General features: G+C 34.7%; 1 protein-coding gene across 1 annotated transcript; it reads right to left on the bottom strand.

Annotated features, from left to right (window-relative positions):
• Nucleotides 1-5,278: 5,278 nt before the first annotated feature.
• LOC110848665 (mucin-19) lies at nt 5,279-14,248 on the bottom strand. The gene is made up of 9 exons (XM_022095930.2): nt 13,593-14,248; nt 12,577-13,233; nt 11,518-12,177; nt 11,241-11,359; nt 10,815-11,168; nt 9,678-10,520; nt 8,207-8,527; nt 6,889-7,737; nt 5,279-6,811 (listed from the first exon to the last, which is right to left on the bottom strand). Exons 1-9 carry the CDS (start codon nt 14,120-14,122, stop codon nt 6,669-6,671), a joined length of 4,476 nt encoding a protein of 1,491 aa, XP_021951622.2. The 5' UTR covers nt 14,123-14,248; the 3' UTR covers nt 5,279-6,668.
• Nucleotides 14,249-21,005: the final 6,757 nt, after the last annotated feature.

Genomic DNA, 21,005 nt, shown 5'->3' with positions numbered 1-21,005 from the left:
GGCAAAATTGGTAAATGTAAGATGTTCCAAAACTTCATCCGCAATTTTTTTTGCAATTTTTGATTTTCTGCTGGATAAAATAGAATGCAATTTTAATTCCGGGAGGACACTGCGTCCGCTTCCGAGGCCGCGTCTGGTCCAATTTTATGAATTTTTTCAACTTTTTAATTTCCAATTTGATTCACGCTGCTAAATATTTCCCAATTTAGAAACGTATCGGTTCGACGTTTGGTTAAAAATATGTGTACATGTAAAAAAGGTTGTGACATACATTAAAAGATATTTCAGATTTTCTAAAATTCAATCCTGGTTTATAAATTCAACGCAATTTTTATGCAATCTGATTTTCTGCTTATAAAATAGTATGTAATTTTGTTTCTGAGGAGGACACCGCATCTGAATCTGGTCCAGTTTCAAGATCCGTTTTTGGTAAGTTTAATGTGTAAATTACGAAATGCATAATTAAATTCGTGCTGCAAGATATTTGTCAATTTGGAAATGTCATCATCTATTTGGACAAGAAATCATTCAATTATGATTTAGAGGTTCGATGGAAATTTTTATGCAATTATGATTTCCTGCTGGATAAAATAATATGCAATTTCGATTCTGGAATGACTGTATCCGAATTTTAGGATTCATTTGTCCAATTTGATTCACACGCCCTGAAAAATATTTCTGGATCTGGAAACGTATCAGTTCGACGCCAAAAATGGGTCTGAGCAAAATCAGGACTGGAAAATGATAAAAGATATAAAATATTCATTATAACGTAAGATTTTAATGCAATTCTTTTGCAATTTTGAATTTTTGCTGATAAAATATGTTGAATGCAATTTTGCTGCTTGGCATCTAGTCCAGGTTTACAATCCATTGTTTAAACTTTTTAATGTGCAATTAATTAAATGCACCGTGTCAAATATTTCTCAATTTAGAAACGTATCGGTTCGACGTCAAAAATAGGTATGTACATGTAAAAAAGGATGTGACTTACATTAAAAAAGATATTTCAGATTTTCAAAAATTCAATCCTGGTTTATAAATTCAACAAAATTTTTATGCAATCTGATTTTATGCTTATAAAATAGTATGCAATTTTGTTTCTGAGTACACCGCATCCAGTTTTAAGATCCGTTTTTGGTAAGTTTAATGTGTAAATTACGAAATGCATAATTAAATTCGTGCTGCAAAATATTTCTCAATTTGGAAATGGCATCATCTATTTGGACAAGAAATCATTCAATTATGATCTAGAGGTTCGATGCAATTTTTATGCAATTATGATTTTCTGCTGGATAAAATAATTTATGCAATTTCGATTCTCTGAGAATCTGGTCGAATTTTAGGATTCATTTGCCCAATTTGATTCACACACGCTGAAAAATATTTATCGATCTGAAAATGTATCAGTTTGACGTCAAAAGTGAATGTGTATGCAAAAAATGGTTATAAAGTCGATTAAAAGATACAATTCCATCTTTTGCCATGGAATTCAATCAGGATTTAGAAATTCACAGCTATTTTTCACAATTTTGATTTTCTGTTGGATAAAACAGAGTGCAATTTTGACACTGCATTCGTATAAGGCCTTGAGTTATGGTCCGTTTTCTAAACTTTTTAACGTCAAATTTGATTCGCGTTGGTGAATATTTCTAGATTTGGAAATGTATACGTTCGGCACCAAAAATTTGTGTACATGTAAAAAAAGGTTATTAAGTTGGTTCAAAGTTATTTCATGTCTTCATATTCAATTGTGATTTAGAAGGAGAATGCAATTCTGATTTTCTAAAACAGTATTAAATTTTAATTTCAAGAGGGCACTGCGTCCGCGTCTGGTCAAAGTTTATGATCCATTGTTTAAACTTTTAAACGTCTAATTTGATGGCAATGTACCAAATCGACGTAAAAAGTTTGTGTGTAAAAGAAAGGTCGTAAAGCTAATTCAAATATGCGAAACGTTCTTGGCCTCATGCTTTAGAAATAAAATTCTGTACAATTTTCATGTATTTTTGATTTTTGGCTGATAAAATAGATAGTAAATACGCAATTAATTTTGTTTCTGAGGAGGACACCCTTTCGGAATCTGGACATTTTTAGGATGATTTATAAAAAATTAATATCAAATTTGATTCACGCTGCAAAATATTTCCCGATTTTGAAATGTAATCGGTGATTAAAAGATGATCTTCCATCTTGGTGATAATTCAATCAAAATTTAGTGCAATTTTTGTGGAATTTTGATTTCTTGCTGGTAAAATAGAATGCAATTTTAGTTCTGGGAGGACACCTTATTCACATCTGGTCCAGTTTTACCATCAAGTTTTTAAACTTTAAGTTGCAAATTAAATAATTAAATGTAGTCTGCTAAATATTTCTCAATTTAGAAATGTATCAGTCCGGCGTCAAAAGTTTATTTGTTCGTGAAAATGGTTATAAAATTAATTAAAGATGAGTAAACTAACTGACAAATTCAACAGTGAATTAGAAATTCAAAGTAAATTTTGTGTTGATTTCATTTCTGGGCGGACACCGCAACCGTATTTAGTGCATGCAGTTTTACTATTTTTAAGTTTTTATGACCAATTAAGTAAATGCATGCTGCAAAATATTTTTGAACTTGGAAATGTATCCAAAACCAAAAGTAAACCAAAATTTTATGCATAAATACGTAGGAAAGGGTACGCAATTTTGATTTTATTTTGATAAGATGTGTACACTTTTTTTGTGAGGACACCATGTCTGAATTTGGTCTAGTTTTACGGTCCATTTTCTGATCCTTTTCAATGTGCAATTATGTAATTAAATGTATGATGCTGTTAAATATTTTTCGATTAGTAAATGTAGCAGTTCAACGTCAAAAGTTTATGTGTACGTGGAAATGGTTATGAATTGGAAGATAAGGTGCATGTCTGAATCCCGTTCATAAGTTCCAATGATGATTTAGGAATTCAATGCAAATTTTATGAAATTCTGATTTTCTGCTGGATACAATAGAATGCAATTTTATCTCTGGGAGGACACCGGATTCGTATTTGTCATGGTCATGTTTTACAATCATTTTGTAAACTGTTATGTCCGATTTTATGCACACACTTTCAAAATATTTCTTAATTTGGAAGTGTACTAGTTCAACGCCAAAAAATGTGTCGGAGCAAAATCTGGACTAAAGTTGGATAAAAGATTACTTTGGTTCATTCATGTAATAATAATCATGATGTACGACTTTACTGCAAATTTTTTTGCAATTTTGATTTTTTGCTGATAAGATATATAGAATGCAATTTCCCTGCTGGGCATCTAGTCCAAGTTTATAATCCACTTTTTAAACTTCTTAAGGTGCAATTAATTAAATGCATGGTGTCAAATATTCTCGATTTGGAAATGTAGCAATTCAACGTCAAAAATGTATGTGTACGCGAAAATGGGTGCGAAGTTGATCAAAAGATGAGTTCCACGTATGATCTAAAGTTGAATTATGATTTAGAAATTTACTCCAATTTTTTTGCAATTTTGATGATAAAATAGGTAGAAAACAATTTTTCTACTGGGCATCTAGTCCAGGTTTATAATCCATTTTGTAAACTTTTTAATGTGTAATTAATTAAATGTATGCTGACAAATATGTTTCAATTTGTAAATGTAGCAGTTCGACGTCAAGAAGGTTTGAGTATGCAAAAACGGTAATAAAATTGATTAAAAGATAGTACTCCAATCACATAGCGAATGTACTTAAATTCCTCAAAATATGTATGGTATTACTGGATTTCTAAGAGTGCACAAAAATTCGAAAAATAACGAATAAACGCGTGAGACGAAACAAGAACTAGGAATCCGGTGTAAAAATAATACCAAGCGGTATTCATATATGACTCTACCAAATTGGAATTGGTGTAGGAATAGCTCCGTATTAAAGGTTTACCATATCGGTAGCAAATTATAAGGGCCCGGTATGCATAATTTTAATACCAAGCGGTAGCAACTTTAAAACCGAGAAATCAATATCCCAGATTTCTATACTTGTAGAAATTCAGTATTAAAATAATACCAAGTGGTACTCATGTATAACTCTACCAAAGCGGTATTAATAAGTAATACCGGTTAGTAACAGTTCGGTATTAAAGTTTTACAATATTAGTATGAAATTTTTACGGATCGATATAATTTTTATACCAAGCGGTAGCAACTTTAACACCGAGAAATCAATACTTTCCGTGACTATACCAGATTTCTAACTGTCTGGACGGGATCCGCGTCTCTAAATATTGTGTTCCCTTTATGGGGAAATTATTTTGCAAAACGAGTAAACACATACAAAATATGTGCTTAATTTACACACCATTTTCCAAAATTTGAAGATAATCTCCTGATTTTTGGAGAGCATCAGATCGGCAAAGCCACTTGCAGAAGTTTGCCCAACCGAGTTAAGCAAATCATTGATTTGAAATCAATTATGGTTTCATGAAATTAATTTAAAAAAATATGGGATCCTGCAATCTGTGATTTTGAAAACAAAAATCAAAATTCTAACCTAAATGACTCATTTTTCATACAAATCTAGCGAAAATAAAAAAAAGATAGAAACGTCTTTTGCCGAATAACTTCCACGCCATTTTACAAAATTTTAGAAAAATTTCTTAATGATAATAAAAATATCAGATTTGCATGGTGTCCCGTTGAAGTTTTTGCACAATGAATTATGGTTTCATGAAATTAATTTTTAAATATATAGGAATCAGACATTCATGGTTTTGAAAAAATAATCAATATTCTAACCTCATAACTTTTCAAACCTAAAAATTATCGATTTTTAGATTAAATAAAATCATAATTTTGTAGAAAAACCTTGGGAAAGTAAAAAGATAGAAACGTCTTTTGTCGAAGAATTTACACGCCATTTTACAAAATTTTAGGAAAATTTCTTAATGATGCAACGAACATCAGATTTGAAAGGTGTCCCGTTGAAGTTTTTGCACAATGAATTATGCTTTCATGAAATTATTTTGTAAAAATATCTGAATCCTGCCATCATACATTCATGGTTTTGAAAAGTAATCAAAATTCTAACCTCATAACTTTTCAAACCTAAAAATTATCGATTTTTAGATGCAATTAAATCTTAATTTTGTAGAAAACGCACGGAAATGAACAACTTTCAAAATCATTTGAACGTATGGAAAGTTGAGGAAAAAAATTAAATTTAAAATCCGCATGCAAGAGAACGTTAATTTCACGAATAGTAGAAAACTATGAAACGACAAATTCAAAAACTTGATAAATATACAAAGGCAACCATAATTACTTTCTTTATTCAGAGTAATTTACGCCTGCTCCGAAAATTTCTTAAATACAAATACCTACACTTAAAATAAGAGAAAGAACACTTTTAAACAAGCTAAAACGCGTTCATCATTCGTTTCACGTATTGTTTTTAGCAACAATTAAAATTAATTAGAAAGAAAATTATAAGGGATTGATTTAAAATATAATAAACAAAACAATTATTATCAAATATATTCCATCAATCGAGAGCAAATTCAACCGGCATGCTTATCAACATGGGAAAATTGTAAATAAGTCATGAATCACAAAAAGGCAAAAAAAACTACTCGTAAAAACATTACAAGGTTGAATTTGCTTTCATATCAAGTATGTAAATTAATATTCCGGTTTTGAACTCGGAAATTCTAGAAAAAAACTGAACAAGAAACAATAAATCATATCATTGCTGTTCGTGCAAAAGTTGTCGGTTAAAAAATCAGTCGGAAACGGAAGTTGTCGACCTAAAAACCCATCGGAAACATAAGTTGTCGGATAAATTTTTGGGAAATTTATAATATTTTTCTTGCATTTTGATCCGACAACTTCCGTTTCCGACTAGTTTCTTAACCGATAACTTTTGCACGATATTTCCAAGGTATGACATACATATAATAATTAATGCTTAATTAATTGTAGAAGTCTCTCTTAATCACTAGGTTCAGTTTCTTAGTTCACTTGGAACAAAATATTTCAGCGTATGGTGGAAATACATTTTTGTTTTGCGATTGCGAGTAAATATTTATGTATAAAACTTTGGCGATTATGTATGCGAGATTAATATCACAATGATTCACATTCCACCATAGCGAAATATTTTACACCAATGACGTAACATAATAATAAGTAATATATTTATATTTTATATGTAAATATGTAGTGATACACAAGTAAATATTGTGGATCATTGATTAATTAATCAGTGCTCCCACTGGTTACATACAACCTTCTCAGGATAATAACTTGGTCTTATCGAATTTATCGAGCTCATTCAAGAAAAGTTCAAATATCGCTATATAATAATCCAAGGCAATTTAGATTTATAGAGTAGAAAATTAGTCAAAATTAGTTTGATTCTTGTTACATATGGCTTGGTGTATATACGTACAGTGAAATTTCTAGTGGTACACAGTGGCGGCGGAAGTTGGGGGGACATTTGTGGAGGAAGAGGGACTTATTAACTTGGGCAAGATACGATTCTGCTGAATTTCTGGGGGGTCAATGTCTCCCTGCTTCCACCGCCAATGTTGGTACAGAGGCAACTTATTAATTTGTATTCGTCACACGAATCATTCTGATTTGTAAATATTATCTTGTTTTTTCAATTAGTAGAGTGAGTGAGATTGTGAATTTTAACGATATCGTCGCTGCACGGGTCTTCGTCTTGGTTGTGCGGTTGCTTGTCCAAGGCTGAACATATTTCCACCCGGGGAAGGAGCCCCCATCGGAGTGGTGGATGCTGCTTGTGACGCAAAGTTGAAGCCTCCAGCGAGTCCTAAAAATATAAGAAACAAAATTATTTAGTAATTATTAATTTATTGATTGGTTGCAAAAATTGACCACGTGACCTACCCGCCCCCGCGGTTTGAGGTGCTCCTCCAAATTGGAAAACGGGAGGTTGCTGCGTCCCCGCAGTTCCTGCGACCGAACCAAAGTTAAAACCTCCATTGGATGCAGGTTGAGATTGCGTTTGACCAAATTGGAAGGGAGCTGCTGCTTGTGGGGCTTGTGGGGCCGCGCCGAAACCAAAGCTGGAATTTGCTGCTGCTGGAGAGCCAAATGTAGGCGTGGGACTGGTCATATTTCCACCACTGCCGAACGGCTGTGAAATTGGGCTGGATGCAGCAGATAATCCGAAGGCTGGGGTGGAACTGCCAAATGCAGAAATAGAGTTGTTGTTTGTCGTAGAATTTGTCGATGAGGGGGTCAAGTTTCCAAATATGTTGGATGGTGTGTTGTTGTTATGCTGCTGTCCTCCCAAAGAAAATATCGAGCTTGATGGAGCGCTGGTAGTGGTGGTGGTTGCAGATTGACCAAAATTGAATCCTCCGGTTGTTGGTGCGCTGGTCGTTTGGATTTGATTATTATTTCCAAAGGCGAAGAGTGGTGGAGCGTTGGTGCTGGCTCCAAATGCGCTAGTTGACGTATTATTATTACTGCCAAACACGGAGGATGACGGATTTATCGAGGCGGTTGGAGCGGTCGAACCGAAAATTGATCCTCCCCCACTTCCAAACATTGGCGTGGTGGATCCAAATGTAGGAGGGGCTGAGGTTGTCGGAGCAGCGGACGAGAATCCACCAAAAGTTGGGGCGTTATTGTTAGTGGCTGCCGGTGTAGAGCCGAAAATGCTGGGCGTTGTGAATTGTGGTGCGGCCGTGGTGGTTGTCTGTGACCCGAAATTGAATCCTCCCATGATTCCTGGAATAAAATAATGTCACACATCAAAATTTTGAGTTTAATGTCATTCTTGTCTTTAGTATGCTTTTTAAATATTTATTATCATATTAACTAGGAATCGACGACTCATCACCAAAGTCGCTAAAAATCATTACATTTTTAAGCATTTCTCGGCACTGGGAATTTATTTTAAATTTCCAGAAGACTTTGTAGTTGATTAATAAAATGGGGGTGAGGTTTTTTTAAACCAGTTTCGACGAGTTTCAACTTTTAACAAAATTCTTAAACTTGAGATCTCCTTCAAAAACTTTCAAAATCTGGAATGCATATTTTTCTTAATTGGCTACGACCTGCTATACAAATTCGTCTTCCAGAATTTTAAAATAAATTCCCAGAGCGGAGAAATGATTAAAGATGTGTTGATTTGTTTGACGATTTTGACGACGAGTCATCGAGACCTACGTCAAATAGTTAAAACTAATTTAAATACCATTCTTTATTGGTTGCTCTGTCGTCGCTGCGTCCGGCTTTGCCTGAAATTGGAAGGGTTTGGCTTCCGAAGAATCTGCCGTTGTTCCACTGACCGAGCCAAAAGTAGGGAATCCGCTTGTCGCACCAAATGTGATCTTGGGCGCTCCATTAGTCAGCGATGCCAGCTCATTATTGTTGGTTGAAGACACAGTAGTGCTCGAGACTTGAGGTTGCGAGAATGAAAATGCGGACGTGGACGTCGTCGGTGTAGGTGCGATAAGTTCAAGCTTTGGCAATGGCACGATTTTAATACCAGCAGCACCGTCCGCGGGTTGTTGATCTAAGGAAAAAAGAATTAGGTAAGTAATTATATTTCTTCATAAAATAATGATGGCATTCATTACGAATTCGCAAATAATTTATGCGAATAGCGAAGTTCGCAAATAGGAAAAAATTGCAGTATAGCGGCCTAGCTCGGATATGGCTGAAATTTTTTGTGTGAGTACCCTAAGGTCCCCTGAGCATAAAAATACCTTTTTTTCGCGGCGGTCTCAAAAACTGAAATTTCTAGAAATTTTTGAAATTTTGTATAAAAATTATTTTTTTGTCTTAGATTTTCATGAAAATGATTTTCTTGACTAACTAAACTATCCTGAATAAGAATCTGAAGGAATTTAAAAAAAAACATTCAATAGCAAAAAAGTTATACATTTTTGAAATTTTGTATACAAATTGTTCTTCGACGTTTCAGAGAATTCCAAGACTTTGTCTCACTTTCCCCCTGTCAGGAATTTTTTGGAGTAAAATCAAATTTTCGGGGTAAGATCAGATTTCTAGTTTCCGGCTATCCTAGGTACCACTACTACCTAGCTCTCCTAGGTAGCACGGCTACCTAGCTCTCCTAGGTAGCACTAGTAAAAATTCCACGCTTTCCGCCTACCTAGTATAACTAACCTAACCTGCTCGCTTCGCTCGCTAAAATACGAACAATACCCCAATACGGGCATAATTATAACTTTTTTGCTATTGAATATTTTTCAAAAATTTCTTCAGATTCGTGTTCAGGATACTTTAGTTAGTCTAGAAAGTTATTTTCATGAAAATCTAAGACAAAAAAATAATTTTTATAAAAAATTTCAAAAAATTCTAGAAAGTTCAGTTTTTGAGACCGCCGCGAAAAAAAGGTATTTTTATGCTCAGGGGACCTTAGGGTATTCACACAAAAAATTTCAGCCAAATCCGAGCTAGGCCGCTATACTGCAATTTTACCGCAAATAGTTTGCAACATAATTTTGAATAATATTTTGCCAACTAAACTCATTACGAGCGTTCGCAAGTGCGCATCGTTACATTATTTGCAAAATATTTTGCGAACTGAACTTGAAGAAAATGAATTGTCAGTCAAGCTAAATTTTTTTGCGAACTTTGCGAATAATGCGAACTCGTAATGAATGTTTAACCCAAATCTGTAAACATATCCGCACATGTACCGGATGTTTGAGGTGTGCTCCCAAATTGGAAGGTACCCGGTTGTTGCGCTCCTGTTGAGCCAAAGTTAAAACCCGTACTTGGTGCCGGCTGAGATTGAGCTTGCCCAAACTGGAACGGCGTTGCTGCTGCTTGTGGGGCTACCGCACCGAAACCTGTCGTTGCTGCTGATGAGCCAAATGTTGGAGCAGCAGTAGTGGTTGAAGTTACACCACCAAACGGGGTTGTTGATGCAGATAACCCGAAGGTTGGGACAGATTGGGTGGAACTGCCAAATCCAGAAATATTGTTGCTGCTTGTCGATGCGGGGGTCAAGGATCCAAATATATTGGATGGGGCAGCGCTGGTTTGTCCTCCTCCTCCTAAAGAAAATATCGAACTCGATGGTGCGCTGGTAGTCGTGGTGGTTGTCGTAGATTGACCAAAATTGAACCCGCTTGTCGTCGTCGTCGCCGCCGGTGCCGCGCTAGTCGTCTGGATTTGATTATTATTTCCAAACGTGAGAATTGGGACAGCGTTTGTGCTGCCAAATCCTGAGGATGCAGTTGTCGTTGTCGTGGGTGCAGCTGCCACACCAAAACCCGATCCCGTCCCACTTCCAAACACTGCCGTGGTGGTGGTAGATCCGTATGCAGGAGGGGCTGATGTTGTTGTCGCAGGAGACGAGAATCCACCAAAAGTAGGTGCCGGCGCGGATGTTGTCGTCGCCGTCGGGGTGGAAGAGAATCCTCCAAAAGTAATAGCGCTTGTGGGCGCAGAGCTGGAAAAAGTGGGGATTGTGGATTGTTGTGAGGCGGCGGTGGTTGTTGTTGCCGGTGACCCAAAATTGAATCCTTGAGTGCCTTCTATTACAAAATGAGAATATCTTTCAAAATTTGACTTTTATGCAATTAGGCAGTTAGCAAAAGTACGTTTTTAAAATTTCGAGATGGGTCAAAATTTCCGGACCCGATCTTCAAATCATTTTTGCGTGAGTCCTGAACATTTTTCATATTCTTCGGAAATTTTGACCCAACTCGAGAGATAGGGAAAGTTACGGAAATTTTTAAAACGTATATTTGCTAACGGCCTAATATGCACACATGTAATTGTACTCGATAAACATATCGAAAACTTAATTGCAAAAATTATGTGCATACCAGTTTTTATTGGTAACTCCGTCGTCGTTGTTTCAACTTTTGGTTGTGTAAATTGGATCGGTTTGACATCCGTTGACGTTTCAACAACCGAGTTAGAAGCAGGAATTATATTTACTGCACCAAACGTGACCTTGGGCGCTTCACTGACGTTGGCATTGGTAGACGATGGTGCCGAATCATTACTGCTGGTTGTAGAAGTTAACGCATTCGTGACTTCTGTGACTTTAGGTTGCGGCAATGCAAACGTGGATGTCGCCGGTGTAGGTGGAATAACTTCAATGGTTGGCGGCGGAGCAGTTTTATTTTTATTTCCATCCATCACATCCACGGATTGTTGTTCGACTGGTTTTTGATCTGAAAAATTTATGAAATTTGTCAATAATAATTAATAATGATTGCTAATTATTCTAGGAAATATGAAATTACCATTTTCTGCCGGTGGTTTAGTTGGTTCTAATCCCAAAATTCGCTTAAATCTTTCTATCCGCTTTATTCGATCGTAATCATACTTCTCTTTCGTAATGAGAGTATGCTGGGTGGCCATGCTGTAATTTTAAGTAAATGTAGATTAATTATTTATTAATCACATAAATTAAACTGTAACTGTATTTCTAAGTAAATGTAAACTCATGGATTATAATTAATCACAGTTAATTAATTAAAATGTGACTTGTGTTTTTTCTCATTTGATTGTAACACTCACCGTATAATAATCTCCGGCGTGGTCATCTCCATATCAGTTCCGGTCCCCTTGTCGCAAGAAGAAGAAGTATTCATTTTCGAAGAAGTCGACGCTTCAAAAGTTACCGTCTTTTTTGGCAGTAGAGTTGGCGAAGGTCTTGGTGGGGATGCAACCAAACTGTTATTATTATTCAGCATTGAAATCCCAGCCGCTTCCGCGTAGCATTCGTTACAATGACAAAACTTCCCAGTTTTCGATTTGGGATCTTGAGCAACTTCGTCATCTTCCAATTCTACTATGCTAATCCCGTTTTCGCCCATTACTTTCCTTTTACGAATCCCACTTGTTGGGATGCTGGACAATTTTGTCCTCTTTGCGGCCGACGTTATTGGACTGACATCAGGGAAAAAGCGCTTCTCCGTCTGGTTCATTTGTTCCAGGATGGATTTCGAGGTCATGGGGTCACTTCCAGAAGGCGAATCGTGGTATGCGTCATAGTTTAAGGGACGATTCGAGTGGTGCCTGATATCCTGCTCGGTCACGTATTTTACTCTTTTTATAAACTTTTTTTGATCTTCGGGACTCGTTAGGGACGACTTTGGAGTGGAATTTGAAGGTCCGACACGATTAATTAAGTCAGTCGTTTGAGATGAATTTACGCTGGTGTCAAGATCTCGGCCCCTGTGCATGAATGAATACGAACCAATTAATTAACTGATTGAGGTCTCCCAGCGTATGCTCTCCGATTTTGAGCAAACTAGTCTCAATCTATCGCAAATTTAATTGATATGAAATTTGCGAAAGACACGATCTCCCAATGGACACGTTTGGCAGAAATGTTTGCATCCGAAGAGGAGGAAATGCGTTCTAAAGTTGACAAATTTCACACTTTCCAAGCTTAGTGCACATTTTCTCCTCTTCAGATGCAAACACCTCCGCCAAACGTGACCATTAGGAGATCGTGTCTTTCGCAAACATATTAATTAAGTTTGTCATCGATTGACACTAGTTTCGTCAAAATCTGAGGCCCATATACATTCTTAGTCAAATAATTCCTTGATAATTAAGTAAACCACTCACCTCTTCCGATTGTAATTGTCAAGAATATTACTGTTTGTCGGAGACATCGGGATATATCCGGTTGATTGAGGTCCAGGATATTTATTACGCCACCCAAGCCGACCAAACCTTTGGGCCAAGGGACTCCCGCCCAGTCCAGGGGACGTGGGGGTACTAGGGGAACCACTTCCTCCCCCCGCTCGTATTCCCATCCCCCCACTATTTCCTGCCCTTGAAGGGCCATGACTACTGTGTTGCTGTTGTTGCTGTTGCTGCTGCTGGTCGTACGAATTATTGTTCGGATAGATCCCACTATTTTGGATGGGAGCGACGGGAAGACTTTTTAAATCGACGGGGGCCAGCTTGACGAAAATGGTGCCAGGCCCATTCATGTCCCTTTTATGAACTCGGGAGAATCGATTGTAAGAAAAACTGCTTCTATTCGGCGACGGGAAATTGATCATGGCAGATGTCCGTCTCTTCGGCGAGGTTGAAATTGGCAGTTGTCCCAAGCGCAAGCTTAAGTTGGGCGATCTGGCCAGGGACGCTCGGCTGATGATGGGATTACCTCCGGTAAATGTTCGCAGATTGTGGGAAGCGACATCCTCAATACCGTTTCCGTTGGCTTGTTGCACCACTCGGCTCGTGAATCCGGGGCTGGTAACGTTTGACCAGGTTCTAGAGGAATACAATGGAAAAAAGATTAAACGTTTCGTCTTTTTCTAACATTTCTTGGTAATGAGTTGCAAATAGGACTCTAAACATTGAAATTTTCCCCATTTTCCACTAAAACTTCGGTGTAATCCAAATTAAATAATTCAAGCTTTAATTATTTAATTAATAATTATTTTCCGTCTTTTTCTACCCATTTCTTGATAAAATGAATGACAAATAGCATTCGAAATATTGAAAGCTTCCCCGTTTTCCACTAAAACTGTTGGTGTAATCAAAATTAAATAATGTAAACTCTTGACCTCATTTGCATTCGTAATTACAACAATGAATTAATTATCCACCTTTCACCCCCACAAACTTACCTCACATCCAACGGTTCCCGATTAAACGACAGGTACGACCTATTCGCACTTCTCCCATTATTTCCGCCCCGATTCCCCCCACTATATTTCGTCCCGGATAACGAAGAACTCGTCGATTTCGAATCAGAATCCGAGTTATCTTCCTCCTCTTGGTTATCATCGTCCTCATCTCCACCACCATTTACATTTCTGCCATTCACATTCCCATCCACCTCACTTTCATCGTCACCAACAAAAGACGACGTCCCCGTCCCCCTCCTTCCGCCCGCGGAAGATGTGTCCCCCCCACGAAACAGCCCAGAAAACGAATTGTTCAAACTTTGTCGAAATGAGGAGGCAAATCTCGAAGTGGTCGACGTCGTTGTAGTCGTCGTCACATGACCATTACTTCCCGTCGTCATCGGTCCCCCCGATAAGGTCACAGGTTCGCCTTGCTCGTCAATCCCGTCTCGGGTTCGGATACAAATTTGACGTTGGACAGGTTGACTCGTGCTGCTGTCCTGTTTTCGTCCAACGCCGAACAGCCACATTTTTATTTACACTAATTATTTATATTCACACTTAATTATTTTACTTCACAGTTAATTAATTTATAGAGTTTTTCTTAAAATAATTTCAATTTTACACACATGCAGCCAACTTAAAAAAAGTGGACGAAAAAGGAGGCAAGTGCGTTTGCTTGGGCCGGGTCGTTGGGGCAACGTGAGATTCGTGGGTTTGTTGAGAGTCTCAACTTTTCGTCTCAACATATGAGATGAAAATGTGAGAAATGTGAGACGATAACTTGTTGAATGTTTTCAATTTTGATTATCAAATTTAAGTTAATTCTCATTTTAAACGTCAAAAATACTTTACAAAAATAGCCACAAAATTTCATAAGATCGCCAATTTCATCGCCAAAATCCGTAAAATCAGCTAGTTGAGATGAAAATGTGAGAAATGTGAGACGATAACTTTGAGATGAAAATGTGAGGCGATAACTTCCATATGAATGTTTCCAATTTTGATTTTAATTTTGTCCTTGTAATCATAATTTTTGGATGGAATTATTTAACTAGATTTGTACTGTGTGCATTATATTTACTAATTGAGTAAACCTCATCTTCCTTCTTTGGCCGGATTGTAATGCATATGACAAAGTTAATTAAAAGACGAACAAATCATGCCCTTCAATAAAAGTCAAGTGAATGAATGAATGAATGGGTTTTCATATTTTAAGCTTATCGTTTGAATCCTGATCGATATCTGGTAGAATTAATAATTCTGTAATTCAGAATTATCAGTTTTACAGGATGTGCTTTCATTTGTATTGAAGAATCTCAAGTCGGAAATGAAAAACTAATCTTATAAGATGAGACAAGTATTGCAACCTTTGGTTCATGTGCGCAAAATAGAATTTGCAACAAAAATAATAATAATCCTTCTAATCAGTTGACATGTGTAGCCAAATTTTCATACATTTAAAATTATAGTAAGTTCTCCAAGGAAGAAATGTCATCCCGGAAATTACTTGTCTTCCCTTTATTCCATAAAAAAATCTTAATAAATCTTCTGCAGAGCGGTCTACAGAGCGTTTGCAATATATGAAAATGGATAAATTTAAAATTTCAATTCTCAATTAAGTAATCCAACAGCTAAAAATTATTAATCTTTTATTTACAAAGTCTTATCATGTCTTATAAAGTAGCATTAATTGCAGAATAAATCCCAAAATAACCTAGCTCTAAAAATAGATACGATCTAATTAGTAAAATTAGCCGTGTTATAAATTTTCTAAACTTCAAAATTCGACGTCAACATCGACCTAAAATTTGGAATGTGTGCTCTTATCAAAAATGTGAATATGAGACCATTAGTAAGGTTTTGTCCAAAAAAGTTCCCATTCAATTAAAATTGGTCTGTTTTTTTTTATTTCCTTCATCCAACATTTTTACAAGGTGTTATTTTATAAAGATTAATATAATTAATTTTTGATGTTAAAATGATAGATTGAGGGATGCAACTCTTAAAAAACACAAAGTTTAATTTAAGTTGAGATTTTTTAGCACAAATTTATTACTTGACTGGAATGATCTCAGATTCAAAAGTTTTTAAACATTTTTGATACATAAAAGCACATATTAAATTAATTTCAAGTTTTGGTTGATATTGACGTCGAATTTTGATTTTTTAGACAACTTGGATATTACAAATGTGATTTAGGTGTAACTTCATGTATGTAGGTGAAAGTGATCAAATCATTTTTGATCACTGATTTGAAATGAAATTACTTTTACGAAGAGAAATTTAATTAATTTTTGAACTTAAAATGACAAACTAAGTAATGAAATTTAAAAAAAAATTAAATTGACTTGGGACTATTTTTTTAGCAAAAACTTATTAATTGATTGCATTGCATTGCACTAATTCCAAATTTTAGGTTGATATTTACGTCGAATTTTGCATTTTAGAGAAGTTATATGTTAATAAACCGATAACTAAGGTGCGTTCCATGTTTGAGGATAAATAGCTCATGATTTTTATTTGCATTTTTATTCTGTTTGAATGAATGAATTGAATTGAATGAATTCATGAATGATTAATGAATCGAATTTTTAATAGTGGAATCCATTATTGGGTCCGGAACAAGCATTAAATCCTCTCGTAATCCAATCACAAAAAAATAATTATTTAAGCTGATCATAATCGATTATGAGTTTGTAATTAAGAGATTATAATCTCTTAATTACAAACTCTTTTCAATCTCCAGTACTATTTATTAAGGTTTTTACAAGGTGTACTATTATGACGATTGTTTAATTTAATTAATTTTTCTTGTGAAAATGGAAAAATGAGGGATGAAATTTAAAAAAAAAACATCCCAATTTAACTTAACTTATAACTTTTTTCATCAAAAACTTATTAATTGAGTGGAATAGTCTTGTATATATTTTTGATAAGACCATATATACATTACATTACATTAATTCCAAGTTTTGGTTGATATTGACGTCGAATTTTGAATTTGAGAGAATTCTACATTAAGAACATGATAAATTAGATTAGTCCGCTGTCGTGCATTGCTATTCCGCTGGATTGATAAGTCACATTTTTCAAAATAGTGGAGCCTATTCTGGGTCCGGAATGGAAGGAGGGTCGCTTCAATACGACGACGATAACTTGAGTAGATTCTCGTATTTGTTATCCTTGTCCATAAATAAGACAGACCATGTAGGATAACCACGGTTAGAATTACATCTAGTAAAAACAAAAAAATGAAAGATAACCACAGTTAATGGTCTCGCATTCACATTTTTAATGAGAGCACGCTTTACATTAATTTCAAATTTTAGGTTCAATTTATCGTTGAATTTAAATTTTAGACAAATTTATATGCAGCTAATGTTAAAAGTTACGTTGAGGCCACGATTTTTATTTTCATTTATTTATTCTGTTGGATTAATAACAATAATTTACATTTTTACTAGTGGAACCAGCATTTTCTCGTGTTTGTTATCCTTGGCCGGCTAGAATGACCATGGTTAGGATGACATTTATTTAATAAGACAACGGATGACCAGATAATGTTCTCTCAATGTTAAGTCTCATATTCACATTTTTAATATGGGTGCACATTACATTAATTACATTTATCCAAATTTTAGATTGGTATTGACGCCGAATTTTGAATTTTAAAGAAATTATATGTAGCTAATATTGTAAATTACGTCTGCTTCTAGGTATTGAGCCAATAATTTTTGTTTGCATTTATTCTGGGATTAAGTAGTCACATTTTTAGGGCATAAGACACCAAATCTGATGATCTCGTACTCACATTTTTAAAACATCAGAGCGCACAAGCACATTACATTCATTCCAAATTTTAGGTTGATATTGACGCCGAATTTTGAATTTTGGAAGATTTATATATAGCTAATGTTACACGTTAGGTTAATACCATTTATGGGTCTAAGTTTGAGACAATAATTTTGATTTTGATTTATTCTGTTGGATTGATAAGATACGTTTTTAATAGTGGAACCTATTACTGGGTCCGGAATTCGACAACGAAGACTTGACCAGTTTCTCGTGTTTTTTATCCTTGTAAATAAGACAAGCTGCACGATGACCACGGTTAGAAGGACATTTAGTAAGACAAACATGACGGATGACCAAAATTAATTAAAATTAAAATTAGCTTATTAAATTAACTTACTAAATTAAAACAAATTAAATTTAAATTCAGAGAGGATTTGATAAATAATAAAGTCGATTGTTGTTTAATAAGATTTTTTGGAATTTAGACAAATGTACCAAGATTTTGTCTACCTAGATTTGAGAGATTTGTAAATTTCTTCTTGAAAAATTTGAAAGAATTAGAAAACTGGAAGAAATAAAATTAGTAAAAAAAAGTGTGAATCTAAAATCCATGAAATGGAAGTGACAATGCAAAATTCAAATAAAAATGCATTTTATTTTAGGGGATTATCAAATTGATTTTAACTTAACTTAGGATTAAAGAAAGTCATGGTCAAAATATATTTTGAAAAATTAATCACGTAAAGATTTGCGATTTTTCTGATCTGCGATTTTTCTGATCTGCGAAGGAGTGCAGACAGGATTTATATGTTTGTCTATTTAGTTAAAATTGAGCAGGACGAAGATTTAATTTACTTTTAGATAAATGTTAACGTCGATTAGTCTTAAATTTATTTTTTCTAATTAAGAAAAATTACGTAGATACTTGTTCTTCAAATATCTAGGATTTGAAAAAAGAATTGGAAAAAATAGAAAACTGAAAAAGATAGAAATTGGAAAAATTGAGATTGTAAAAATGCATTGTAAAATTTCGCAAGAAAAAAATTTAGTTGATTTAATTCAGAGAAAAATTGATAAATATGAAAGTCGATTGTTGTTTAATTAGATTTTTTTTTTAAATTTAGGAAATGTATGTAGATTTCTTCCTCTTAAAAAGTTGGTTTGAAAAATTTGCAAGAATTGGAAAATTGGAAAGCAAGAGATTAGAAAATAGGGGAAAATTGAAATTGTAAAAATCATGAAATGAAAGTAAAAACGTAAATTTAGCGAAAATCCATTTAATTTTATTTTTTTCGCAATTGTATGATTTTGATGTTAAAATCAAAGAAAGTTATATCGAAAATGTTTATTTTTTGAAAATTATTAACGTGAAGAAGACATGCGATTTTGTTAATAGATAATAAGAATTTTAAGGCGGTTATAAAAATTAAGAGTTCGAATTGGAAGTAAAATTTTGAGTTGATTTTTTTTATAAATTAAATCTTAAAGTGTCAGATTATCCGATTAAATATTTGTATCGACTAATTAAGTAATGGTACTAATTTAATTTTCACATTTAGCGTGGTCCTAAAAACTTTAATGCGAGAGTTCGAATTCGAAATAAAATTTTGAGTTGAATTTTTTTGTTCTGAATTAAATCTTGAAGGGTCAGATTATGAATATTTCAATCGACCAATTAAAGTTTGAGTTAGGGAACAGTCTGGGCATCCTAGTGAGCGAGTTGACTTTTTCTCCTCGCCACTTACCAGTAATGTAAATGATTTTTGTCACTAAGACTTCTAATTTGCAGCTAATACAAAATGGATTGATTTCGTTTTGGTGGCAATAAATTCCCAAGTTTGTGCTTTACAATTGCCATGTTGCATAAATTCCATAATAAATCTCGGTGAAAAGTATTGGACTGAAACATGATATGAGTCCATGTTTCAGTTCAATACTTTTCTCTGAGATTTATTATGGAATTTATGCAGCATGGCAATTGTAAAGCACAAACTTGGGAATTTATTGCCACCAAAACGAAATCAATCCATTTTGTATTAGCTGCAAATTAGAAGTTTTAGTCGAAATTTTTCTCCTTTTCTGGTTCGCGATGCCCCGTTTGGAGAGTGGGAACGGTCACTCTCAAAACCCAAAGCAACTTTTTACATGCAACTGCCTGCATTGTTTACATGAAAATCAGCTGCAATCAGCTGCTCTCTTCGCCCCGCCCCCCCTCATTAGCAAAAAATCTCTCGGCACACAAGGAGACGCAACCGTCGTCTCTGTCTTTTAGTTATGAGATTTTTTCAACGTATATGCATTCTTAATGGTATGATTAATACCTAATTTAATTTACATATTTAGCTAACCTGCTTAATTTCCGTGTTCGCGGAAGGGATTCCTGGAAATTTTGGAGGTTCGAAATTCGACTTTGACTTCCGGTCAAGCTCATCTGCCAGATTTCTGACGAGTGAAAGTAAATAAGAAAAATACGTTAAAAAACGCATTTTTTTAATTGTCTGGCAAAACTTTCCGGGTTCGGGCAAAAGGGTTTCTTTTGAGAAAAGGTATTTAAAAGTTTCCGAGAATATTCACAAATTCCTGGCAAACTTTCGAAAACTTTCGAAAATAATTTTTCGATCGGGGGAAGTTTGGAAAATTTTGCCAGACTATTTTTATCCCGAATTCAGACTTACTCAATCTCGGAAGTGATCTTTAATAAGTCCCGATTAGAGATGACATCTCTTTAGCTGAGCAAAAATTCATTTGCAACTTATGGAAAACTTTACAAAATTCATTTGCATAAACCTTGCCTTGTTTCAACGGAAACGTTAGCAAAAATGTTGGGTATTACTAGCTTGAAAAAGTTTTTGCAGCTTTCAATATTACAAAGTTAGCGAAAACTTCAAAATTTCAATACAGTAAATGCAGGAATTTCCGTTGAATACAACTTTATATTTCTTTAAGTATGAGCTAAACGTCATTTATGATCTATCGGAAATGTTGATATCTGCAAAGCAAGTCAAAAAGATTGGATGGACTGACATTACCAATTTTGATTAATCATCGACAAAATTTTCAAAATTAAAAATTAATAAGGCACATTTTTAATAGTGAAACCTATTATTGGTTCACGAATAATGGGTCGTCGTTTCATATACGGATTATTGTCCTTGTATATAAAACAAGCAACACGGTTAGAATGACATTTAGTAAGATAAGCATACATTTGTAATTCATTAGAACGCACATTACATTAATTCAAAATTTTAAGTTGATATTGACATCGAATTTTGAATTTCAGAAAATTTATATGCAGCTAAATGTCATAAGTTAGATTGGTTTCACGTCGATCCCACGATTTTTATTTGCATTTATGTATTATGTGTGATTAATAAGTTTCACTTTTAAGAGAGGAATCTATTACTGGGTCGCTTCAAGGGACGGAATATAACGATGACATATGAGCAGCTTGTCGTGTTTGTTACCCTTGAGAGGCAATAATGACCACGGTTAGAAGGGCACATACATGACGCATGACCACGATTAATGGTTTCGTATTCACATTTTATGATACATAAGAGGGCAAATTAAATTAATTCCAAATTTTAGGTCTACATTGAAGTTGAATTTTGA

This window comes from Folsomia candida, unplaced genomic scaffold, assembly GCF_002217175.1.
Source record: "Folsomia candida strain VU population unplaced genomic scaffold, ASM221717v1 Fcan01_Sc004, whole genome shotgun sequence".
NCBI lineage: Eukaryota > Metazoa > Arthropoda > Collembola > Entomobryomorpha > Isotomidae > Folsomia > Folsomia candida.
The sequence above is the reverse complement of the archived record's forward strand: the minus strand, read 5'-3'. Positions and strand labels throughout refer to the sequence as shown.